General features: G+C 41.6%; 3 protein-coding genes across 5 annotated transcripts in view; 1 reads left to right on the top strand and 2 right to left on the bottom strand.

Moving 5' to 3' along the window:
- The window catches only part of pak5 (p21 protein (Cdc42/Rac)-activated kinase 5), a 70281-nt gene extending 58243 nt beyond the window's left edge, over positions 1–12038 (top strand). For all 3 annotated transcript variants that reach the window (XM_029425543.1, XM_029425540.1, XM_029425542.1), the window contains 8 exons: positions 3511–3720; positions 4374–4515; positions 4603–4757; positions 6036–6169; positions 9798–9924; positions 10418–10543; positions 10664–10798; positions 11625–12038. In XM_029425543.1, coding sequence (XP_029281403.1) covers positions 3511–3720; positions 4374–4515; positions 4603–4757; positions 6036–6169; positions 9798–9924; positions 10418–10543; positions 10664–10798; positions 11625–11780 — 1185 coding nt within the window. In that variant the 3' untranslated portion in view covers positions 11781–12038. The remainder of the gene's footprint in view (positions 1–3510; positions 3721–4373; positions 4516–4602; positions 4758–6035; positions 6170–9797; positions 9925–10417; positions 10544–10663; positions 10799–11624) is intronic.
- Positions 12039–16978: 4940 nt separating this feature from the next.
- On the bottom strand, positions 16979–22904 carry lamp5 (lysosomal associated membrane protein family member 5). Its single transcript, XM_029462635.1, has 6 exons — positions 22373–22904; positions 21739–21917; positions 21065–21196; positions 20540–20636; positions 19766–19954; positions 16979–18218 (listed from the first exon to the last, which is right to left on the bottom strand). Exons 1-6 carry the CDS (start codon positions 22431–22433, stop codon positions 18043–18045), a joined length of 834 nt encoding a protein of 277 aa, XP_029318495.1. The 5' UTR covers positions 22434–22904; the 3' UTR covers positions 16979–18042.
- A 589-nt stretch (positions 22905–23493) lies between these two features.
- LOC115003658 (uncharacterized) lies at positions 23494–25561 on the bottom strand. Its single transcript, XM_029425548.1, has one exon. It carries the CDS (start codon positions 25537–25539, stop codon positions 24127–24129), a length of 1413 nt encoding a protein of 470 aa, XP_029281408.1. The 5' UTR covers positions 25540–25561; the 3' UTR covers positions 23494–24126.
- Between the last annotated feature and the right edge of the window lie 641 nt (positions 25562–26202).

A 26202-nucleotide genomic window follows, 5' to 3' on the forward strand; every position in this document is an offset into this window, starting at 1 on the left:
GAAAGAAAGTGCAAAGAATAAATAGAGAATTATACAAAATTCTGGTCACAAAAATATACTTTTATTAGTAATTTACAAAATAATATGGATTTAGCTAGCTTAAGTCACTGGGGCATGATTCATGGGCAAAAAATACTAAATAAAAAATGATAATATCATAATAACAAAGAACAAAGATTGTTGGCAATTAATCAAATATCTAACAACTTTAAGTCAAATCAAATTTGTCAGAATGGTTCGATATACACATCTGTGTGTCATCTGCATAGAAGTGGTATGTTATGTTTGTAAGTGATGCCGAGAGGCTACTTACAGTATTCTGTGAGTAGAAAACAAGATAGACACAGTTATGAATCTTAAACAGTTCCATACATCATGTCTTGTGTGCTCCTAATCAAACATGTAACCAAAAATAACCAAACCAGCAGATTCTGAAGGTGCTAAAAGTGATTTAGATTTTGTAAAGTTATACTCAGTAAAATATTATTGACATGAGAATTCATGTTAATTTTACATTAAATATAAAAGTAACAATGTAATTGTTGGTAAGAATAAAACAGTGATCTGACTTACTATCAATGTCATGTTTTATAGCTTTGTATGAAACATCTGCCCTGTAAGTATGTCGGCACAGGGAGAGCGTGATGCAGCCAGTGATGTGCTCCAGTGGAGGGAGAGACTGAGATACCCAAGAGATTGTTCCACACAGAGACTTCACAGACAAGAGCAAACAAACCTTCCATTCATTAGTGATTGTGTAATGAAACCATATGTTTCCAGTATAAGTTAATCGTGGTGATTCTTTATGCCAATATTATTATACAGAACTGCATTTGATAATATATTAGATCATTTATACAGTAGTAGGGTGCAAACAATCACTCTATGAGGTGTTTTTCAAGTCATTCCTTTACATATTCTTTAAATCATTCTCCAAAGCTTTCAGCGTCCCATTAGGACCATCATAGAGGTGCGTGTACAGCTATCACAGTTCTCCACCATCCCTCCTTCGCATGTAGGGAGACCAGTAGCTGAGAGGAAAACTGCGTTCGCTGATGTAGATCCCAGGGTGCCTTGATGGAAAACCATTTAACCTGCATGCTTCAGTAAATAGCCACTCGTAGAAAAAAAAAAACAGCCACGGAGAATGCAAGAGTAGAAGGATTGGAAGAGACGCAGGGAAGGTCATTTTTCTTACATATGGTTTATTATTACCACTTTCAGAGTTGTTGTGCTTGAGAAGGCACATTTGCTTTCTTGAAAATGTACCATATGTGTAGAGAATGTAAAGATTTAACAGGATGCAGTCTCACACAGAGCGTGTATATTGATCCAAAAAGCCACAACTGTAAACAAAAAAGGATATGAACTCCATCACACTTTATTAGGTGTATTGTAAATATTTGATTTGTTGTTCTATGAAGTGTTTTGTTAAATCTTAAATCAAATAAATATAGGCCACAGTGAAGAGTGGGCTGAGGAATCAATGCACCCTAATTTGCCTTGTGATGTTTGGAGATTTTGCAGCAGTGGTATGAAAAAAAACAAAACAAGGAGTCATCTGGCAGCTTAAGAATCACTATTCTTCTCGTCTCATGGACCTTGTAACAAACCCACCCATCTCTCTCCTCTCTCATTCTCTGCCTTTTCTTCTCTTTCCCTCGATCAGCCCACTCACACCACTGAAGTAAATCCTTTTTTCCCCTGCTGTTGTTGGGAGCCGGTGGGGATGTAACAGTAGACAGCACGGACACTTGGCCACACACAGACACACAGACACACACATATACAAACACACACTCCCCCCTTTATTTTCCTTCCTCTCTCTTTCCTCTCTCTCTCTCTTTCTCTCTGTTATGTGGCGAGTGCGAGCTCAGTGCCGCAGCTCTCGGTGACAAATTGATGTTGCGGCACTTTCCCTTTCTGCAGCCTTAGCATAAAACTGGCCGAACGATGTTCCACCGTGGAATTCAATTTCACAGTTGAGTTAGGTTGTTGATTACCCTGCCAAACTCAGATTAATGCACGTTTAAGCAACATGGATCAGGAGACCCCTGGCTGACAGCCAGCCAGCGGTGCTGGCCAACGATAGAGGGGCGCGAGCCTGGGCCGTCCCAGCAGCACCTCCCCCCTGCACCTGCCTGAGAGTGATTGATTAAAAGAGTTCACACCATGTAATTATACACCATCCCAACACATCAGGGCTCCTCCTCCTGCCCTGTCTATGCACATGTGTGTGTATATGTGTGTCAGTGTGTATGTCTCTGTGCGTAGTAATTGAGAGAGAGAGAGATAGGCACAGAGGGAGAAACAAATAAAAGGAAAGAGAGGGAGTTTTTTTTAGAGAGAGAGAGAGAGAGAGATAGGCACAGAGGGAGAAACTAATACAAGGAAAAAGAGAATCTCAGTCTCCTGAGAATTTATGAGAAAACATTTTTTGGGGAGGTGTGGGAAAGGTAATTTAATTTACTCTCTGCAGGGTGGAGGCAGCTTGATCCACTACTGTCTGTATGTTTTTAGACCATTCTGTTTCGTCCACCCTGGACTATTGATATGTTGTTCATCCAAGCCAGGCAAATTTCAATTTTTGACATTACTTTTCTCTGGCTATCCATTACATCGTACATTAGACATGCCAATTAGGATTGAACACCACCAGCATGTTCCACCTATTTACTTTTTTAAATTAGTTATGGTCATTCTTACACAGTTGGCCAGGTTCCACCTTTATAATTCACACAGTATGACACAGTATATAGATGGTGCTTATAAAGTGCTGATTAATGGAATCACAACAAACTCATTTGTAGTTAGAGATTTTCCTCAAGGTTTATGTATGTGTGTAAGTGTGTGTAAGTGTGCACATGCATTTCTGTGCATCCGTCAGGCCTATTATGAGTCAGAGCAGTTCAGCTGAGTCATACTACTGAGCTTTTAATAGTGAGTGTCTACATTCTGTGTGTGTGTGTGTGTGTGTGTGTGTGTGTGTGTGTGTGTGTGTGTGTGTGTGTGTGTGTGTGTGAGAGAGAGTGAGAGAGAGTGAGAGAGAGAGAGAGAGAGAGAGAGAGAGAGAGAGAGAGAGAGAGAGAGAGAGAGAGAGAGAGAGCACAGTATGCTCCAGCACTGCTTTAAAGGAGATTCAGGTGCTTCTAGGATCTTAAGAAGAGGTGTGTCCTACATCCCGATGCTCCCTGGGCTCCTGGTTGCTGAATGGAGTAGCTGGGGGGGGGGGGGGGGGTAATGATGAAGTATGGTCATCATCCCGTGGACTAAATGTCCTCTGTTAGGTCTGTCAAGGGCTAATGTACCTGCAGACATATCTGGAAAATTAGAGCTGGCAAGTGTAGGTTGCCATGCATTTACATTGATGCATCCAACACAGTAGCATCAGTAATTTACACTGTGCCCATGCATACAGAACACACAAGTCTCAGAACCTGTACAGTGTTGTTTCTTTCAATGTTGATCCACCAATCAAATAACTTTGACCTTGTCCCCTCTCTCCTCCAGGGTGACTACGAGCGTCCTGCACGTGACTGCAGTCCCCAGGTTACGGGTGGTGACACCTACCCTCGAGGGCCTCTAAAGCAACCTCAGAGCCACATCAAGCCACCCGGCTACCCCCCAGCACACCTGCCATACCCTCCTGTCTTTCACCATTACAAACCTTCACCCTATCATCACCCCCCCTCCCAGCCCAGCCCACCATACACCCCTCAGGTACAGTATGTTAACTCATACTAGCAATGACAAACATTTAAAGAGATGCTCCTGTCGGGTTATTTAGGGTCAATACAGATACAATTTTAATTAATTTAAGATTTCATTTCATTTGAATGGGATGAGCGCATACTGGTTTTATCCCGTTTGTAAACATGTTACCAGACAGATCCCGCTCAAGACATTTAAAGTATTGTCACTGTCCAGTGAAAACCTTGTGTCTTCCAAATTGGTGTCATTGAATTATTTCGACATACTGAAATAAAATGACTAATTACTAATATTAATGATTTAAATTATTCTTAAGCCAAATAAACAATATAAAACCCATTGAATTGTCTGAAAGGTCCATGTAGCAAAGCTGAAAACAAGTCTGGAAAGTTGACATTTTGAAAATACAGGATTTAGAATAGGATTTCATGTTGCTTTGGAAGTCACTGTAGGCTAATTCAATGGATGATTACTGCATGAATTTGACAAGCCAAACAAGAACAAGACCAGACAAGATTAATTTCGGTTTTAGGACCACTGATAACTCTAAAGTGCTTTTGAAAACAAAAATGTATTCAAAAAATACCCCAAAGAAATTCATGTAGGAAAATCTGAATATATTTTATAGCCTCTCTCTATTTGTCTGCGTGTTTTAAACACAGGGGGCCTACTCACAGCCTTCGTCACCCTACATCCCCCCGGGGGCCTACCCGCCTCCTTCCTGGGGGTCCAGCTCCGACACTCAACCCTCCAGAGTCTCTCATGAGCAGTTCAGAGCTGCCCTTCAACTGGTGGTAAACCCAGGTGAGAAATGGACGCAAAGAAAACACTGAAATGCCTTACATTAACATTTCTGCATCAAAGTTGAGCTATGTTTGTGTTTACCTACAGGCGACCCTCGGGAATATCTGGACAGCTTTATCAAAATCGGAGAGGGCTCCACGGGTATCGTGTGCATCGCCAGCGAGAAACACAGCGGCAAGCAAGTGGCTGTGAAGAAGATGGACCTCAGGAAACAGCAGAGGAGAGAGCTGCTCTTTAATGAGGTGTGAACGACTGACAGAGACGGGGCGTAACTGCCGTACGCTCGATCCCACCTAAAGCAATACATTTTACAGTAACACTGACTAACATTCAGGTGTTACTACTGTAGTTTATACAATATCACATGTACTGTAGGTCTGGTTTTGTATCTGTATTCATTTGGTGGCTTGATGTTGGATGTCAGCTTGACCAACACAAATACAGAGCGTAACCCACAAAACCTCTCCACATGTGTGAGATCATAGCGAACGTTTGTCTGATTGCTGATAGCTCAAAAAGCAGCAACTTAGCTGAAACGGCTTTAATCAGCATCATTAAACATGGCTCATTTTGTGCCAAATAGATAAAAAATAATCTCGTCATCCCACAACAAGACAACTTGCTGACTAATGATAAAAACACAAGTTCCCTTTGCATCCATTTCCCTGACATACATTCATGGCAATCAAACCACTAGCACACTTTAACATCTGTAATTGCATTTATTTGCTCAGAAATTAAGTAGTGTTCACACTCAAAACCCCAGGCAAGGAAATGATTCATATTGGTTTCTGTTCACAGTATGCTAACTATTGGAAATATTGGAAGCTCAATATCATTTGCACTTGCACTGAAATATATAAAACTATATGATTGCTTGTTTAGCAGAAAAACATAAATTGAGTGAAGCAATATAGCACTGATTCTATTTTGTGTGTGTGTGCGTGCGTGTGTGTGTGTGTGCGCGTGTGTGTGGGAGAGAGAGAGAGAAAGAATGCATGCATGTATGTTAGCATGTACAGTGAACACAGGAGTGAAGCAGTGGGTGTTCAGTTGGCAACTAATTTGCTTTGTGTAATCCTATTAATATTCTGAGTGTAATCCTTTTATAGTTAAGCCCCCAGAACATGTTCACATTAAACAAATGAACAAATTAATAAGTGATTGAAATGACTTGACTACATTTTATAAATGATTGAAATACTATATGATTTCTATGTAACATATTTATTGCATGCATAACATGCATTCATAAATCTGCTTTAGTGTATTGATGCAAATACATTATGGAATTTTGCAATTAATAATAATAATAATAATAATAATAATAATTGTGTTACATGAATACATATAGTGTATATACAATGTCTTACAAATCAGAATACATTATTTATAGGCCAAGGTTTTTGATAGCTCTGTATCATGTGAAATTCCAATAACAACACATCATGTTTATAGAAATGAAAATAAATTATGTAATTAAAGTAATTTCCTTCTGTCTGTCTGGCTGTGTGTTTTAGGTGGTGATCATGAGGGACTACCATCACGAGAACGTGGTTGACATGTACAACAGCTACCTGGTGGGAGACGAGCTGTGGGTCGTCATGGAGTTTCTCGAGGGCGGAGCACTCACTGACATTGTGACTCACACCAGGTAACCCTCTCTCTAATATAGAAATACATCAGTCAAAGAGTAACAGTAACACAAGTTAAAGAGGTACAAGACAAGGACAAAGGAGGTATACTTGGTTTAGCACAACTCAGATTCAATCAAAAATACATTCTAGATAAGGTTAATAATTGTGTTTACTTAATATCCTCCGGTAGGAACAACCTACTACCATATCTAAGGCTGTCATCGTGCATTGTCACATATTTTATGGCGCTATAAGCTCTGAAACATAACTGACAGACAAGACCCTCGCTGCTTGGAATTCAATTAGTCAGATCCTTAAATCTCTTCTGAAATAAGTTCAGGGATGCACACCAGTAACTGCTACTTAGAGAGTTTGACTGTTAATATGAAGCTACAGCCAAAAGACGGTGATCTCAGATTTTAAGACCCGGGCTAGCTGTTTCCCCCGTTTCCAATCTTTGTGCTAAGCTAACCTAAGCTTTATGTGTTGTGTGTGTGTACGTTAATGTCAGTTGTGTTGAATGACTTGGCCTTCGAGTGTGTGTTTAAATGCAGAGACAGGATGAGGAAGCAGCTGTACCGGAGAGCTCACTCTGTTTTTATTTTACATTTCTGAATGATGTGACGTTGGCGACATCAAATCGGTTAAACTGGAAACTAGCATGTCAGTAAAAATCATACGGTCATTTAATCTGCTCCACACATCACACACTTCAAAAAGACGAATGATTTCACAAGACAATCAGGAGAAACAAGCAGCTGGACTGTAATCCAGTAATCCAGTCATCTGATAGTTTTAGGATTATTGTTCTCCAACTTTTCCTAATTGCCTCTCTGTAGTTGAGTCGTGTTTCTGACGGCCACCTCATTGTTTTAAGCTTACTTTGTGCTTCGTGTTTAATTACAGTCATTTGCGTGGAGTGTCAGCATTAGCGCGATGCAGTGTCGGATGCTAATAACACGCTTTGGTGAGGCTGAGCACCGCTGCTACCGTAACAGTCTCCCACACAGATGTTTGTGTGTGTGTGTGTGTGTGTGTGTGTGTGTGTGTGTGTGTGTGTGTGTGTGTGTGTGTGTGTGTGTGTGTGTGTGTGTGTGAGAAAGTTCCAAAATACACATGAGCGCTTTTAGAAGTACTAATGCAGATCGCAGTAAAGAGGATATTATTGTGCACACATGTTCTCTCTTTTTTTCTCCTCTTTTCTCTTTTTCAGTTTGTTGTAGTTTAAGTGGAAATAGATGTGTACGATTTTTGTGTATTATTTATATACTGCAAATTGATATTCTTGCAAATATCACTAATCAGAACAATTACAGAAAGAAAGAACAGTTAGATGTATATATCTAAAATCTCCTTATTGAATTGAGTTTGGTTAGTAAGCATACAAACTGACTGCTGACGGCATTATACTGTATATCCAAGCAGATAGTATAAGGAATATTATTATACAGTGTGTTTTCTTTGGTAATTTTAGCCGTATTTGTCCAGGTGAAAGCTTTGTGCTATTTCTGTTAAGCCTTTTGTTGTGGAAATAACTGCTGCCTTCCTCGCATCCTGCAAGCCTCATCAGCTTGCTGGGTTGTTGGCAGCACACACACACACACACACACACACACACACACACACACACACACACACACACACACACACACCAAGATACATAAACACACACAAATCTGACACACACAGGTGAGTCAGCAGTGACAGAACTATTTCAATCACGTTCGTATTTCAATTATAATATAGAGTTTGTTAGCTGCACTTCACAGGGATTTTATCCAATATCCAAGTGCAAAAGCGTGTGTGTGTGTGTGTGTGTGTGTGTGTATGTGTGTGTGTCTGGACGGATGCTTACGTTTGTGTGTGTGTAGGTGTGTGTAATTCTCCCCCCCTACACAACCTTTTCGGGCTCATTAAAACTGTTTCTCAATTTGTGTTTGAAACAATTTTCTGTTTCAGCGATCCTGTTTTCCGTTCAACTGTGTGTGTTCATTTCGGGGTGTGTGTGTGTGTGTGTGTGTGTGAGGAATGGAGGGGGTGGGATAAAGAGGGGGTAGAAAGAGGTGAATTGTTTTTGCGTACACGTCTCCATCCCATTCACTTTGAGTTAGCCAGTTGTTTTTCCATTAGCAGAAGGCTCATTTATCTCTTGAGATTGTAAATGCATACATGTGTGACAGTAAAATCTGCTGCAATCTGCAGTGTGACGTGTGTGTGTGTGTGTGTGTGTGTGTGTGTGTGTGTGTGTGTGTGTGTGTGTGTGTGTGTGTGTGTGTGTGTGTGTGTGTGTGTGTGTGTGTGTGTGTGTGGCTTGTTTCTCATAATGCAACTTTATAAGTGACTTCTCCAACCATGGCATCTTTTAGACTAAGCGATGAGATGAAGAGAGGTGTGTGTGTGAGTGTTGAGAGAGTTAAAGGTGTATGTGTGTGTGTGTGTGTGTGTGTGTGTGTGCGTGTGTGTGTGTACTCTCTATGCCTGAACATGTACTATAAATATGTTTCCTTGGTGTAAGCTCGCAAATGAGCTTGTCTCTATTTCTGTACATGTATGTGACGGCAGCTCAGTGCACACACACTCATAAACACGCGGCATGGCCTGGCCAGCTGGGTCTAGATGTTAATGTTCAGTGGAGCTGTGAGTTTCTGTGTGAGCTCAGTCAGACGCACTGCATCGCCCTGTCTCTCCATATGGGACCCTCCTGCTCTGCACAGCACAGCTTCAGCCGCTGTAGGCTACAGGGTTGTTTTTTTTAACCGGATTTCTGCTCCATCGTAATTGTGTTGAACTCTAATCTCTTTAGAATGACAGCAAAGTCTGACACAGTAGTCATTTCTACCACTATTACTTGAAATATTAAATGATCTTCCATAGTTATTGGCTATATGGTCCATTTTTTTGTTGTTTCTTTGGAAATGAGTGTAAATGTATAAATACAAATTAATTTAATAAAAAAATTTATGACATTAATATTTTTACTTTACTTTTTAAACCCCCTATCTTACTGTTTCCCTTCCCACAATGCACAAAATGAAATTCAGAAAACACGTGGCTTAAAAAGATAAACCACTTAAAAGAAAATATTAATAAAATAGACTTGATTCTGTAAATAGCAATGAAAATATGAATCATTTGATGAATACGACAAGGGAAAATAAGTGATGGTCAGTAATGTCTTTAATTAGGAAGACATGGACTTATAACGTCACAGTGAATGTAAAGTTACCATTAAGTATAGCCCAATAATAATAGTGAAGTTATAAAAAATATATAAACAAATGTAATAATAGCATAATAATGGTCCCTCCACTGCACTTCCAAAAAGATCAGACTATCCTCACCTCAGCCAAAATACAAAATTCAATACCCTGCCCCTTTTGTGACTTGCCCTCCGAGACTATAATTTTCGAACAGTCCCCAAATGCCTCTCACACTTTCAGTTTGTAGGATTTAGAATACCTGAAATACATTAAAAGTTATAAATCTGAATCCGATTTATCCATTGTATGTCCTCTCCCACATATTGTTTTGTGCAGTTTCAATGTTGCATATTGCATGTAGACAATCATTTAAACAAAGACCTGCCATTTTAAAAATAGTCTTTTAAGTGAGTTTAATTACTCACTTATGTGCGTCTCCTCGTAGGATGAACGAGGAGCAGATTGCTACAGTGTGTTTGTCGGTGCTGAGGGCTCTGTGCTACCTGCACACACAGGGCGTCATCCACCGCGACATCAAGAGCGACTCCATTCTCCTGACCAGCGATGGCAGGGTAAGTGCACATGATGAGCGTGTGTGTTTCTGTATGTGTGTTTAGATATTTTAATTCTCACACTCCTCCCTTTAGGATGTTATTAAACTCTGTTTAAACAGAAATCTTACTAATACCCCAGGTATTAAACAGTGCTACTCACTGTACACTGCCCTCGTTCCTGTCACTGGTGATTTCACACACACTCACTGACCTTCTCCATGGGTGCCACTCCTGCCACTTGTCAACAGCCAGTGCCAGAAACTCATCATCATCAATTATCACACGTGCCCCGGTAATTAAATCCTGCCTAATGCCTCCTAACGAGCTGATAAGACATGATTAATTGAAGACTAATTAACCACTAATACGAGAGATTAGTGTCTTCTATGAACGCTCTTCATCACTATGGGTCAGTGCACTTCTTGACATCAAACACAGAGGTTCTGAACTAATATAGTCTCTACTACACACGTGAACCTGAAGGCACCACGGTATTTGTGTGTGTTTGCAGATCAAGCTATCAGACTTCGGCTTTTGTGCCCAAGTTTCCAAAGAGGTGCCCAAGAGGAAGTCCTTGGTGGGCACGCCCTACTGGATGGCACCGGAGGTCATCTCTAGACTGCCTTATGGGACTGAGGTGAGTACGACACACACACACACACACACACACACACACACACACACACACACACACACACACACACACACACACACACACACACACACAGATTAACATAGCGTGCGTGTGTGTATCCAGGTGGATATCTGGTCTTTAGGCATCATGGTGATCGAGATGGTGGATGGAGAGCCCCCCTACTTCAACGAACCCCCTCTGCAGGCCATGAGGAGGATACGAGACAACCTGCCCCCTCGTCTAAAAGAGTCGCACAAGGTAGGAAAGACTTCAATGCAGGTGTGTCAGTCAGTAAGCAAAGAGGAAGGACTTTCTGAATCCAAAGATGCATGACTTAATCAATAGATCTTTCCAAAAATAAAAACTTGTTTGTAAGATTCTAAATAACCAACATTCATGTTAAAATAAAACATTTTACAGAGACACAAACTAATAAATAAAAACTTTTATAGATTTTATCCTTAATTAGGCATCTAAAAACTGCATTTTATTGTACTAGTACAGTATCAATGAAGGTATCTTAGAGCTCTCTGATGATGATACACTGCACTAACCTTCTGAAATAAATATTTAGTGATTTCTGAGCTGACCTATCGTCAAGGTCATGACACACTTCATGGACAATTGCTAGTTTTCTTCTGCATTAAGGTTTTTATGTACCTTTTGACCAGAATTTACATCCAGTGTCATTAAATCTTTGTTGCTCTGATTAGTATGCTAACTGGCAGGGTGTCCTTAAACCAGAAAAAGAGTTTATCGCTATGCTAGAAGCTAAGTGAGTCTGTACTTAGGCAAAATGCTAATGTTAGCATGCTAACGTGCTCACAAAGATGCTGATGATTAGCAGGTATAATCTAAGGCTGAACCATTCATTTGAATCTTTGTTGGGTACAGATCCTCGCAAGAAGTTCCCACCGTGATCATCTTATTATATTTTTCAATTAAATTAAAATAAAGATGCAAATATGATCATTCCCTCCAATATCGTGAATCATATCGCAATTTACTCACATGTTAGTAATAAACTTCCCTTTACAGTCAGTATTCAAAGGACGAGAATTAAAGCTTTTCATTTGGTCTTCAGGTGTCCTCGGTGCTGCGCTCCTTCCTGGACCTGATGCTGGTGAGGGAGCCCTCGCAGAGAGCTACGGCCCAGGAGCTCCTCCAGCACTCCTTCCTCAAGATGTCTGGACCCCCTTCCTGCATCATGCCCCTCATGAGACACTATCGCCACCGCTGACCTGCTGGCCCAAAACCTGCCCTCTTCTACACTAAAAAACACACACATACACACACTACCAGGGTGGCACTGCCCTCACCCAGCCAAAACACCCCCACCGCTTGGTGGCACGCCACTAACACTCACACCTGTAACCGTGAAGTAGATTAGCTAGAGGAATATCTAAGAAATTACATTTAAAAAAACACATCAGAGAAAATAAGAAAAAAAAAAGTCTACCATTTTGAAACTTTGAACTGGAGTAGAAGAGTGCACTGTGCCAGAGGAACTCACTGGACGTCCAGTAGACACGTGTGTGTGCTGGCTCGCCCTGCTGCAGTCTTCTCTCTTCCTAGACTGTGAGTCCTCAGCTCTATGTAGAGTTGTAGAAGCCATCAGCAAGAGCTTCAGAGGGGTGTGGCGAGCTGCTGACGTGGTGGAGGGACGTTGGGGCCCGGTGCTTTGCTCAAGACCAGAGCAGCAGAGGGCAGAACAATCATGTGCGTGCAGAGAGGGTCTTTGACTGGTGATGACTGTTGTACGGCTGCTGTGTCGTCAGGCTGCAGCTAAGCTGCTCAAACAGAGACGACCTCTCTTGTATCTCTCTCCTCACACACTAACAGTGAAAATGTATTTTAGAGAAACTTGTAAGTTTTTCTGTACAGTTTTGATAATTTGCAGTATTTTATCGTGTCGTAACCATTGTGATATGAGCAGTATTAAATAGAGTTTCTGCAGAGATCTTTCCTACTGTTTATAATCCAGTTTTTGCTTAAAGAGTTAAGAGATATCCCAAATAAACCCACCTTAAACCTAACTGTTACTAAAAGTACTAAATATATTTATTATCTTACATTTGTAGACAGAACTTCCATTAAATGTTGGAAAAAAAGGGTAATGTCAGAATTTTGTATGACGTTTTAAAGTATTTATTTATTTATTGGAAATGAAGGTTTATTTTTTCGTAGTGTGGCCTTTTATTTTTGTTTATTTGATTTTGTTTTCTTGTTGGGTTTTGATTTACATTTCTAAAAGTGCATCACAGACAGTGCTAACAGTTGTTATATCATCCAAGCAATACCCCTAACCTATTTATGAAACCATAAAGCCCCGTATTTATGATACTGTAATTACACCATGCATTTAAATGTAGCACAGATGGAGTGGATTTGACGAAAAAAGATTTACTCTACGCAGACCGGTTTCCTTTTATATTAGGAGTCTCATCCTGTTTCTCTAAATGCTAAGAGGCGCCCATCCAAGACGCCCGCATTCCGCACTGATTTTCGGATGCTGATAAAAGGTCTCGTTTTCTACTCACATCCTCACTGTCATCATCTCACTCCTTATCCCACCTCAGTCAGACACACTACTCGCTATCACTGGAACTGTGCTGCCATTCTCATCTCTGGTCAGACCGGGAGAACAGTGTAATCCTCCTCTCCGCATCGTTCTTACCCATCATTCACTGTGATATGTAAATATGACTGTGCATACGTGTGTGTGTGTGTGCGTGTGTGCGTGTGTGTGCCTGTGTATGTCAAAGAGCAAAAGAGGTAGAGCGTGTTTATCTCTGTACAACATCTGAAAGTGTGCGTGTGTGTGTGCTGCTGGCTAATCCTTGACAATGTGTCAAGACTTGAATGAGTAACACTTATCTGTGGTGTTGGCTTGTACAGTGATATTGCATGTTTGTTATCAGTGAAGCTGGTTTCAATTAAAAAACGCCCATAAAAACATTGAGATGTGTTGCATGGATTTTTCCTTCATCACCCTCGACAGTCTCCTCTTCTTCTCTCTGTGTCTCATATCAAGCAGAGATTCTTTTTTCTTTTTAAACAGCACACTCAGATTATTCAAGGGAGTTCCTTCCAGTCATCAACAATTTATTTTCTCTTTGTTGTTTGGTTCTTCCATATTCTCCTGATTCAACAGTTCTCATTTCCAACTATTTCACCCTAACTTCACCTCGGGACGATGGATCGGAGGTGCCATAATATATGAGGTTATTTCTCTTTCTTTCCTCTAAGCCATTTCCCTCTGAAACACTATAATGGGATATTGATTTATCTCGGACAGAGAATGGAGCTTCTTTCTCAGAGAAAGACACCTCTGCCGACAGTCCCAGTAAATAAAAGCACAAGTACCGGGGGCCAGTGGGACTGCAGGGCATTAAACTCAAGACTGTAGTTACTGAGTCACTATTAATGTGAATAATGTTATACAGCCACATATTCTCAAAAGGCCACACTCGACTGCTCCTAACAGGACGTCAGCATCACATTAAAGGTACAGGAGACTCAAGATTGTGAAGTATCTAAATAGGTGTGTTGGTGATCTTGCACTAATGGCAGGAAGTGGGCTACTATTAATCACTCCCATATTGTTGTTGTTTTTTTAATTAAAATGTTCATCATTTTCACGGCAGACATTTTGATAACTCACTAAAGGAAAAGCACATCATTTATTAATAGCTTCATTTAGGGCCAAATAGCTACCATTGACGACAATGATGTCATGTTCTTTGATTTTAACAACCCGAGGAGGTGTTTGTGAGAGTCAGTTTCTTTTAATGTGACTGTTTCACAAACAAATTGAAATAAAATAAAATGAAGAGATGTTCTCTTTCTTTTTCAAAGTACATTTATTTAACTAAGTATATCTGGGCACGAGGCGTTGCTTACCGGTACACTTGAATGTAACAGAGCCATCATTAACGATATGTGTTACACTTGTGTGTTTCCGGCCATTTTAAGTCTGAATATCTGCTGCGGAAAAAGGTCGCAGGACGCTGGATTCTGGTTCTATTTTCTTTCGTTTGTTCAGCCCAATTGGCTAGTTAGCCGACTTCCGTTTAACAATGCGAGGACTATTGCTGGAGAAACCTGTTTATGTGGCTGCATTTTTCAACATTAAAGTTCAAAAACTTGTTTTCATATGAAAATGAAGGAAGAAAAAGGCAGTATTGCTGTCCAGCCGGAAACGACACAAACTAGACAGGTAGCGGCTCCAGTGCTGGAAAAGAATGAAGTTCAACAACAGGTGAGTTTTCAAAATGAGTTACGAGTAGTCAGTGACACTGTATTTCTCTAGTGTAGCTTTGGGTGGACACAGGCTCAGTTATTGGTAGCTAGAAACGCCTGTTGGCATCTCTAAATGAGGCTCCCTGTCTGTCAGTCATGAGGTTTATGTGTTTGTTAACTGTTGACAGCAGTGTGTGTGAGAGTCAGTATCTGACTGTTTGTAGGCCCAGGTATAACGCATGGGTTGAGTTAGAGCTGTGTTATTGCAAACCTTTGGTTATCTAAGTGGTTGAGTGGTTCAGGTTATTAAAAGTCCATCTCTGGCTGTAATATGTTGGCTCTGTTGTCTGATACTCTGTGCACCATTGTTCATGTGTTGTCATAGCAACCTCATCCCTCTCTTCCACAGCTGCAGAAACCCTCATCCACGCCTTCATCACCTCCCGTCTGGACTACTGTAACAGCCTCCTCTATGGTTCACCCTCAAAAATCATCAATAAACTCCAACACATCCAGAACTCCGCTGCCCGTCTTCTCACCCACTCCCGGACCCACGACCACATCACCCCCGCCCTCGACGAGCTCCACTGGCTCCCCATCCCCCAGAGAATCCAGTACAAGATCCTCCTCATCCTCCTCCTACAAAGCCCTCCATAACCTGGCTCCCTCCCTCCTACCTGACTGACCTCCTCCACAGACACAGTCACACTCCCACCCACAGCCTCCGCTCTGCTGCTGCTAACCTCCTGTCCCCCCCATCCGGACCAAGCTCAGATCCTGGGGGGACAGGGCCTTCTCCATCGCTGCTCCCATCGTCTGGAACGCTCTACCTCAAACCATCAGAGACTCCTCCTCACTCACCACATTCAAATCATCACTGAAGACTCACCTGTTACACCACTGTCTAATGTCCCCCCGCTGTTTTCTGACATTACTCATTTGTATTGGTGACAATTGTGTAAGAGTTAATTAGCTGTATGTGTCCAAATAATTGGAATCATGATTTTAACATTACAATGAGTCAAATAGGAATAAAGTCAGGCCATGAGTTGACCTTTGGGTTTTCTGACATCACCCCTTTCGATTTGAATGAATGTTGTCCGACACGTTAACCCGTACGAGAGAGTGTTAGAACGTAGTTTGTTTACCTCAGAAAGAAAGAAATTGGGGAACAACATAGTTTGATTAATCAGAAGTACCACCCATTCAGGAGACGGCAGCCCTCAAAGTGGACCCACATTGGATGACCTTGAAGATATCTTTTTCAAAAATAAATATATCAGTACGGTTTTCTGACCAGCGGCAAGCTACCAAACAAGGTTGTCCACAATTGCAATACATTTGGTTCAAAATTAATGAATATGCAAATTAGGTGGGAGTTTTTCTAGCTTTCTTCCAAGGAACTGTATGACATGCCGTTGACAGCGATGGGCTGCATGAGTCAGACATCCTGACCAAGATTTTTTTCTGATATGTTATACAATGACATGTTTTACGACTATGACTTTTTTTCAATAAATCTTTTATGACTTTTTACAATTTTATTTTTTACGACATACTATGTGTGACTTAATATGACATTTTAATTACTTTTTTTATGGCATACTGTAATAAGATCATTTTCTGATATACCATACTATGATTTTCTATGACTTTTGTTTTTTGACATAGTATACATATGCTGACATGTAGTACTATAATATTGACATAGTACTATAACCTTTTAATGACTATACTGTGACTTTTCTTTATGACATACTTTTACTATTAATTTTTTTCAGGTATTTTTTTCTGACATACTTTACTACGATTTATGAAAAACTTTAATATGTCTTTCTGAAAAGAACATTACTTTCAAGATCATTTCCAACAAGTGAAAGACTGGATTAAGGGCTTTGACTTCAATGACTTGTGACTGAGGATGATGTACGACACCTACACTGCTGAAACAAATAGGTATAGCTGACACAAATGCTCTATTTATTTTTAATCAGACGACAAAATCAATACCTCATCTCTGCAGCGTCTCCTTTGACGGGACCATCCGTTACCAAGTCGCGCTATTTTATTTGAAAACTGTAGTTATGTAAGTTTTTTTAAACAATGCCTAAGAAACACATTTTTATTAGGTTTAAAGGATTGAGGAGAGTGTACTGTAGTAATGTGATAGATAATAGGAAAAACATGACAGATTTGTAGAGATGATTCCAGCAATTTATTTCAATGAACAGAGGAATACTGCACAAGATTGCATCAGCAGAGGTTTATGCATAGACTTTGATTCTGAAAATATTATACACATATTATTATTTTTTATTTAATAACCTCTCTTTTCACAAACACACTCATATGGCATTCTGATAAATTCTTCACTATTTAGTACAGAATTCTGTCAGATGTTTATGTATTTCTTCCCTTTTTTTTGATATGTTCCATACATTGGTGTGGAGAAGTCAAAGCAAAAACATTGCAACTCTGAATGCCACTGCACTGCACACACTACAAGACTTGTCCACTTTGAAACACTATGGCTGCATTCAAAAATAAAACAAGAGATTCTTGATCAAAAGAAATATCAAGACGAGCAAATACAGAACCAACAATAGGTATTGAAATTATTTAGCAGCAATTTCAGAGAGAGAGAGACAGAGAGAGAGACAGACAGAGAGAGAGAGAGAGTGAGAGAGAGAGAGAGAGAGAGAGAGAGAGAGAGAGAGAGAGAGAGAGAGAGGAAAAGACAACAAACAGTTGGCAAATGACAGCAGAAGCTCTGGAAATTTCTTTCAAAGAGAAGTTGGATAAAAATAGCTGAAGTGATAAACTGTCCCAGTGATGTTATAGGAAAACTATATGTAAACTGTAACCTCAAGTTGGTGATATTCAGATGTCAAACAACCACAGATCAGAAATTAATAACATTTTCAGCAAACATTCAGCAGAAATGTATGTTTTATTTTCATTGAAATTCTAATCACTGTAATACAGACAATGAATTTATGGCGTTAAGATTTAATTCAGCCGGGTAAATTAGGTTTTGGTGGGTTTACCCTGCATCTATGTCCATGCTAGACCCCAAGCTGTCCCATTAACTTGTGTTGTAGCTGTTCAGAAGTTCCAGTAGGCCTTCAGTACAGGCTACACACATTTCTCTGTCAGGGGTTCAGTCCATCGCATGGTACTTTCCTCTGTGGTGTTAGGCCTGGGACATCAAGGAGACAAGTCTTTCATCAGGTTAGCTTTGGAGAGAGCTGAGGGAGCGGCTACATGTTCTTGTACATGGAGCGATCTCTGGGCAGCTGGGGCTGGGTCGCTGTCAGCTTCAGGTGGAAGTGGTAGACAGTGACCGTGATGATGATTATGAGGGCCAAAATGAAACCCAGAATGATGGGGAGGGTCTCCTCCAGGCGCTCCCGCTGGTCAGTGATGCACTTGTAGGCTACAGAAAGGAGAATAATGAACACAGTTAGCTGAGGTGACTAAACATGACTGACAAGGTTCCCAAAAGGCCTAGCATAGTGTGTAGATGTATTCAGTGTGTCCTGTCTTTTCAGGCTGGCTGATAATTCAATATTCTTTTCTAATGCCTTTCAATGGAAGAGGATTGTGATGGTCATGTGATGTTATTACACAATCCTGTCTGAATTAGAACTGCAGCTAACAACAATTTTTAATGTTGTTTAAGATTTTTATTGCACATGTAAAGAGTTTTTTCTAATGCATTGTGTACCATGAAACCCAGTTTATTGCATTGAACATCAGATGCAAGTGGTGGAGCATCATGAAACACACGTAATTCAAACTCGACAAGCAAAACTAAAACTCACCAAACCCATCTTGACTGTATCTTTTCACTGTTCCAACAATCACCAACTCTGGTTTGGTCAAAATAAACTCTTAATTCATTGGATTAGATGTGAAAATGTGCCAGCTCTACAGCTGTTTGTCCCCGCTGTCTGTCTCTCTCTGCCCACTGCAGCTGTCCGCTAAGCAGCAATAATTTAGCAAAATGAAATGACCAAAACCGGCCAAAAAATCATGCAAAAATACAACCAGCGATGTACTCAGCCAATCGCAGATAGCTGATATATTTGTCTAATCTAGTAGATTAAAGTATGAACCACACACTTATCATGTGGCCCTTTACAGGTTAAGTCAGGCATTAGTATTGGATATAGATATGACAGAGGTATGTAGACCTTATGTGCAGTGTGTATAGTTGTGTGCATCAATCTGTGAGTAGTATGTGTGTGAAAAATGGAGTTAGCATCTGTGTGTGTGTTTTCACAGAAGCAAACGTATACTGAGGTTTTTATTCACTAAATGACACAAATGTCACACAGATGCTGCTTCTCTCTTTCTGTTATACTTCTCCTATTTCAATGATGTACTCAGTTCAAGGGCATGTTGGCACACACATCTGTCTGTAAGGGGGACACCTAAACACAACTGGCTGTACAGTGTGTGCACATGGTTTAAAGTTGAAGCAGTTTCTCTCTGTGGACAGCAGTAATGCACACTAGGAGGGAGGCAGTGAAGCATAGCACAGCCTAGTTTACAGCAGCTCAGAGCAAATGATTCTTCCAAGGTGATTGGCTTCAGAGGACAGCCAGGTACATCGAGTATGTCTATAAAAGCTGCATTGAGGTTAAGGATATGACTGCACTCATAAAGTCCTAATTCCCCCCACCCCTTCTCTCTCTTTTGTCCCCATGGCATCACCACCTCCTCTTTTTTTCTCTTGATACCCTGTCTCTGCAGCCATGCTCTCCTCAAACTGCAGCAATAACCCCAGTGTGTGTGTGTGTGTGTGTGTGTGTGTGTGTGTGTGTGTGTGTGTGTGTGTGTGTGTGTGTGTGTGTGTGTGTGTATGTGTGTGTGTGTCAGGAGAGATAGATAGATGTATAATTGTAAGACCTCCCCCCCAGGATGTATCACAGTACAGTGTGTGGCAAAGGTTCAGTATTGTAGGCAGGTTGTTCTTACGTTCACTGAACATGAAGTCAGAGGCGATGTCGAAGGGCTGGATCTGGACGTCATACATGGTGACGGTGACGCCCTTCTGGTGGTCGCTTGAGATGAGGGTGAGAGTCTGCTGTGCAGCACACACATACGATTGCCCAGCCGGGGTCACCAGGGCTGACAGGCGGTGGGTGTTGGCTGTGTGCTTCCCAGCTGGAGAGAAAAGATGGGTTATGAATGAATATAGTTGAATAGCTACATGGGGTGGGTGTGGGTGTGGGTGTGGGGTGTGTAATTGTCTTCTATATAGGCTTATGTGAAAACGAGATTCATGCAAATTAAATTGATATTAATTTTAATAAATAATTTGGGTGGCCACTGTGAACAATAGCAAATACCAAATAACAGGAAATAATCCTTCCAAAAAATAAAGAAATAACAAAGAAAAACTAGTTGAAAATGTTTTATTAAAATAAAATGAGAAAAATATGAAAAAACAATATTAATCATTATAATATATATTATAATAACAATAAAATGCATTTGCATATATTACGACGGGAATTGTAATTTTATTTTAAAGGCATACTGTAACGCACCGGGCACTATCTGAAATCTGTAATAATTCCAGTGAAATGTTCGAGGTACGTGGGCACAAATCAGAAATTCATGTATGAATCAAACCTCGCATTTCCATCTGAATGCAAATGTGACATGAATGAGAGCTAGTTGCGATCAAAGCAGGCGGAATGGAAATGTGCTGAGTAGCTACTGTACACGGCTCGGCGGGAGACTCACGGTTGTACGCGTTGATGAAATGCGATGTCTCCGAGGTGTCATAGACGAACTGGACCTTGCTAATCTTCCACACCTCAATGTCCTTGTCACGTAACTCCTGCAACACACATAAGTGTCAAACTGGGCTTTCCCGCTGCATTCAGAGGACAGGTTGGCCTACACTAAAAATCCTTCTTTTTAGGCTGTTGACCACTGTTGAAACATACATATATTCTGACGATGAGTGAAGTAATTTCCTTTAACTAAAATATGTCCCTTAATTCAAGACACGGCTACGGGAACATGACTCATTGGCTGTCGGTAATAGCATTTAATTCAACGGAAAAAAGCCACAATTTGAAATAAAGGTGAAACTCCAGACACTGCATTTCCTCATGACCAGCTTGTCAATAAAGATAGGAACCCAGGTGACTGCACATTTGTGACTCTTATATTTAGTTGTTGGCGTCTTGCTATATTCCAGAGAGATGATTCAGATTTTTTTAATTGCATGTGGTATATGCGTTATTGCCTTGTCTCGCCCACCTTAGAGAAGTAGATGCGGAGGGTGTAGGCGTTGTTATTCCAGGTTATGTGGATCTCTGACTCCGTGCTCCCACATTTCCCCTCGATTTCTGCACCACGGGGCAGAGTGAACACCGCCTGCTCGGTGATCAGCTGAAAAAAGATACAGCAAGCACGTGAACAAAGTTGACAGATGGCGACACATTACGGATTGTAATGTTGCTGGTCTTTAGCATTCCGTTTTTACGCACACATTTACAGTGTAACCAAATATCCAGAAAACAGGCAGGATTATTTGAATGCGTTGTTCGTACAAGCAGAAGCAATGAATAGTCCATTTAATTAATGATAAAGAAGTTTGATATCTAAAAAATATTTCCTGTTCTTGATGATGGGTCCAACGACGTCAGTATTTTACGCACAACTGGACACCCTACCCTACCCCACAGAAAGCAGTTTCCAAATACAATTCTGATGTACTCAACATATATGTTCCTTATTAGAGGAAAAACAGTTATATTAATAAATAATAAAATATTTTGCATTTAGAACCACCTTTACGCACAACGAATAAACCTTTTTATGGTCTTCAGCACAAAGCAACCTTTTATGCTTACATGCTTGATACATCCATTGTGTTTAATTTTTTTATTTGAACAATCCACATGTATTAAAATGCACGGGGGATTCCTTACGTCTATCCCATTGAGCGCGAGCACGTCATATGGCACGAGGAATCTCACGGCGAACTCCACCATCAGGCATGTCGTGCCGTTCTCCCGGACAGCGAAGATGGCTTTGTCTGGGTTGTTGGAGAGACCGGAGAGGTTCTCCCCTTCCTGCTCCGCCAGCACCACGGACAGCGCCAGCACACCTGAACACAGAACACAATAGAATATTGAGAAGTCGTAGGTGGGGGCATTTATGTCATAGGGGTAACAGATGGGGGCACACACAAACCAAAACGTGCAGAATCAGCAAAGGACAGCGATATAATGGGATTATTTTAGTTTCAGCTCACATCATTAGATCACCTCTATTTCCTCACGGCAAAGTCAAAATCAGGTGAAAACCCTGGAGACTGAAATCTGCAGTATCAGGGGAGCAACAGCACGCCACTGGCTGCAGCCTGAACAACGTCAGAAAGTCGTGGACATGTTTGAACGACTTTAATATTCATTTGAGGAGGAAATAACAGATGAAATATGACATCGGCTCTGTCATGCTTAACACGCACAAAAGGTTCACACACATGCACGTACAAACACACTCACTGCAGTGAGGAGTCACGACAGTGGCACACACACAGACACACACTCTCTCTCTTACCGAACACAGCGAGCAGCAGAAGCCGGACGCTCTCCGTGGTGCTGAAACTGAGTCGTCCCATCGCTATCAGCTTCCCCAGCGCTGAAAAAAGGGGCTAAATGACTGGGCAGCCTGTGCTGAACCCACGACAAGAAGAGGAAGAAAGACAGAGAGGGGAGGCGGGAGAGGAAGAAAGGAAGAGAGAGAGAGAGGAGGGATGCCTCCACTCAGCGCCCAGTAGTCACGCTCAGATCATCCTGAATGCAGCAAAAAATGTCTCCAGGTTGGACGTGAGATCCGGTTTCCGCTGCAGAAGCAGCCGGCTTCGAGGAGTTCTGGCCGTCCAAGCCCACCGCCCTCTCCAAGGTTGACGGGTTTTAACCCAGTGACCGCTGCAGCACTGAGCTGCTTCTATACATTATTAACATCAGGACTAATGATCCTTCTTAAAAGAAAAAAGTTCGTCACCTGAATGTGTCTCTTTGTAAGAAAGGACTCGGCATGCAGTCTCAGTTATTCCCGCAATGCTGTAGTCTCCATCTCTGTGGTAGCAGCTGTAGGTTGGGCTGAAATGATGTATGTCTGGAGGGAAACGCCGACAACACCCCCTCCCTCCCTCTCTCTCTCTCAAACTCCACTTCTGCAAGGTTGCAGCTGATTTAGTGAGAATGAGGTCTACAAAAATCATTTAATCTAATATAGAGACTTAAGATCTTCCATTAAATGCATTATTCAATGAAGCGAAATGTTATAGTATTTACTTCTACAAATACATTTGTCTCGTTTGGTATTGAGAAACGTATCAGACATTATACAAGTGAAACTGGCACTGGAACCACTTGGGCATATTTTGTGTCTTGTACGATTGTTAATTTGATACTAATTACCCACACGGCAATAGCACGTGCTCACCCATCAACCAAACTCCGCAACCAGAGAACAAAAACGACATGCAGAATGATATACTAACTTTTTTGAAAGTATACTGTTAATACTGTTCACAATAATGCTCTCCGATTGAGTGCCTCTCTGTTTCTCTCCCACACACTCACATGTTCACAGGACACATGTTCATTTCAGATAGTGAGATTTTATTCGCTAATGGCCACCATCAAAATCAGTCATTGAAGATGGCAGAACATCCAACAGAATTCAACACGATGTGTTGAAAATACATAAACATATGAAAGATTGTTGCACAACACAAGTAAATGCTGTATTAAATCATTTATCATTTATTATCGCCCCTCCACCTTCGATGCAAACCCCGCCCACTCCAAAAGGAGCTGAACGCAGGAACAGCCATAGACACTGAAACTAGAAGTTTCACATTGCGTTTCACTCACTGAAGCTGCAGTATCCAACTGGCAGGTGCTGGCATCTACGCACACCGTTTATGCAAAGTTCTTTGAATTGCTGTTGATTTTTCAGTTATTTCGTTGTAGTTAAAAACCTTTAGGTTGGTAGCGTCCGGATTAAAAATGGTGGAAACTTTTGCAGGGTGGATAGGCTATACAGTCACCACTCTGTTGTTGTACAGTAAGGAGAACGTTAGACATAACGTTGGATGCTCTGATCACTTGCAGACAAGGCATTTGAGTTCTGAAGGTCACCGAGGATCACAACACAAGACACATTTCTGGAGGTGAATTTAGAGAAGTAACACCATTGAGTGTAGAAGATAATCTCTCTGGTGTAATTCAATCTAAAAGTAATGTGATAATCTTGGTAGCGGATAAATACAGACAAACAATTTTTACGCATGGCGCACTTTTTCATTTCAGAATGCCAAACTCGCAGTTGACGGAGCTGATGCTGTCGATGCTGGGTTTACTGCCCACCTGGGGATGATTTCTGACCTGAGGAAAAGTTTCAGATCGCGGAATCAGCCTCGAAGCTAACATCGGATTCTCCTCCAACTCTTGTGCATCTTTTTTTAACTCCGGGGAGGTAAATCGGCGTAGAAGTTTGTTGCTCAGCACCGAGAAAGTCGTGGCTGAAGTCGTGGCAGTTGGTGCGGTAAACGGAGGAGGCTCTGCTTCGCGCCACTTCATGTTTCTGGATTTACGCACAGGCACTAGTGTGCGGTCCGGAGGTGTGGGGCTGAGGATACTCGTTGGCAGACTACATCTTTTCTGATAGTAGCTGTCGTGAAATCTGCGCACACAGAAATCTAACGTTTTAGATTTTTCTGTCCCTGATTCAGTCTCACTTTTGTTATCAAAAATGGGAGCCAGTAGGATGCCCAGGGTAGAGGGCGCGTTGGGTTTGTGGATGCTTCTGCGCGGCCGGGGTGAGAAGAAATACATGTGTTGAGCCTCACAGCCCTGTTTAGGACGGGGGAGGTGGTCAACCCCGGGTTTAGGATGTTTAGAGTTGGGATAATGGTCGGAAGGTCGCAGAGGGGGTTTAGGGGTTAGGAGTTCGGAGAAGACCAGCTCCCGTGAAGCCGAGGAGGAGCAGTCATTCTCTCTTTCAAACTCCTCTATAGAGTCCATCGATGGCAACCGACTCTGCTTTCCCCGAGGCCTTGGTGGCCACGAGCAATTATTAACCAATAGACAATCTGCATGATTACACGTTTGGATGTCCTCACGTTTATTCACTAAAGGTTCAACTCTCCTCCCAAATGTATCATTGACATCACCACATCCCAAACTAAGTCGCGGCTGCCCATTTCCGTGAGCGCTTCCCTCAGCCTCCCGGCCCTTCTTGGAGTTGTTAGTGAGCGCAAAGATGCACTCTGTGTGACCGAGAAGTTTTGCCATGTCAACAGCAGATTTACCAACTTTATTCAGCCTGTCTATCTGAAGACCCAGCCTCTTGAAAGATCTCACCAACAACTCTACCACAGAGGAGTGACCTGCCACGGTGGCGTACATTAGCGCAGTGTTCCCCCAGACGTCCACAATCTCCGGGTCTGCATTGTTTCGGACTAGGACCTTCACAGCATCCAGGAAGCCTTTCTCACAGGCGTAACTGAGCGCGGTGCGCCCGTTGCCGTCCTGACGGTTGACATTGGCGCCTCTCTGCAGCAGAAGCTCTACAAATTTACACCGATTCTGACTATCAGGCAGCAGGATAGAGGAGATGAGGGGGGTCGGTGCGCCCTCTGTTCTGGAGTCTACGATTTCCCCATCCAGAGCGTCCAAAACGAACCTGGCCAGGTGGACTTTATCTTTGGACATCGCCTCCAGGAGGATCTTAGTGCCTGTTTGCCCATCAGACTTTCCCTGAGCCTTGAGCATGATTCTCAAATGGCCCCAAAAATGTATCGGAGAAATGTTATCTTTCCATAATCTGGAGCAGTTTTGGAAACCTCTCATCCAAACGAATGCCGTCCAAACAAACCCATCACCTCTGTTATATAGTGAAGAGGCAAGCCACGGAGTTGCCGGGCAACGCAAACATAAAGACGGCGCTTTGTTCGTCTTTCTAATGGAAATACTTTGCTTATAATGACAATTAAGAGCTTCAGCGCTGGAGCCAACTGAGCTCACGACTGGATCTGGGATATGAATTGATCCTGCACTTGTTGAATGTGATTAGACTGCAGTAATCATTGTCTGGGAAATAAGTGCGCGGGTGGTGTGCGCACTCCCGCTGACACAGTGCGACCACACTCGAAACGTTTTGAATACAAAATGATCAGATATCAGAAGGGAGCAGGCTGAAGGGATGAACAATCTCTATTGTTGGGAATAACGTTTTAATGAGTCGAAGAAAAGATGAATTTTCATTGAAATACCATTGATGGTGTTGTAAAGTTAAACAAAGCACCAAAGACCAAAACACCACTTTTACTTCTATTTTTAATTACACATGTTTAACAGTCTGACCATAAGTCAAAC

The sequence above is a fragment of the Cottoperca gobio genome, chromosome 24, assembly GCF_900634415.1.
Source record: "Cottoperca gobio chromosome 24, fCotGob3.1, whole genome shotgun sequence".
NCBI lineage: Eukaryota > Metazoa > Chordata > Actinopteri > Perciformes > Bovichtidae > Cottoperca > Cottoperca gobio.

Coding starts and splice junctions, on each gene's coding strand:
- LOC115003658 (XM_029425548.1), bottom strand. CDS start 25,539: ATGTCCAAAGATAAAGTCCACCTGGCCAGGTTCGTTTTGGACGCTCTG.
- lamp5 (XM_029462635.1), bottom strand. CDS start 22,433: ATGGGACGACTCAGTTTCAGCACCACGGAGAGCGTCCGGCTTCTGCTG. Junction 19,955..20,539: donor TTTCATCAACGCGTACAACC/GTGAGTCTCCCG, acceptor TTTTCTCTCCAG/CTGGGAAGCACACAGCCAAC. Junction 18,219..19,765: donor TGACTTCATGTTCAGTGAAC/GTAAGAACAACC, acceptor TCCTTTCTGTAG/CCTACAAGTGCATCACTGAC.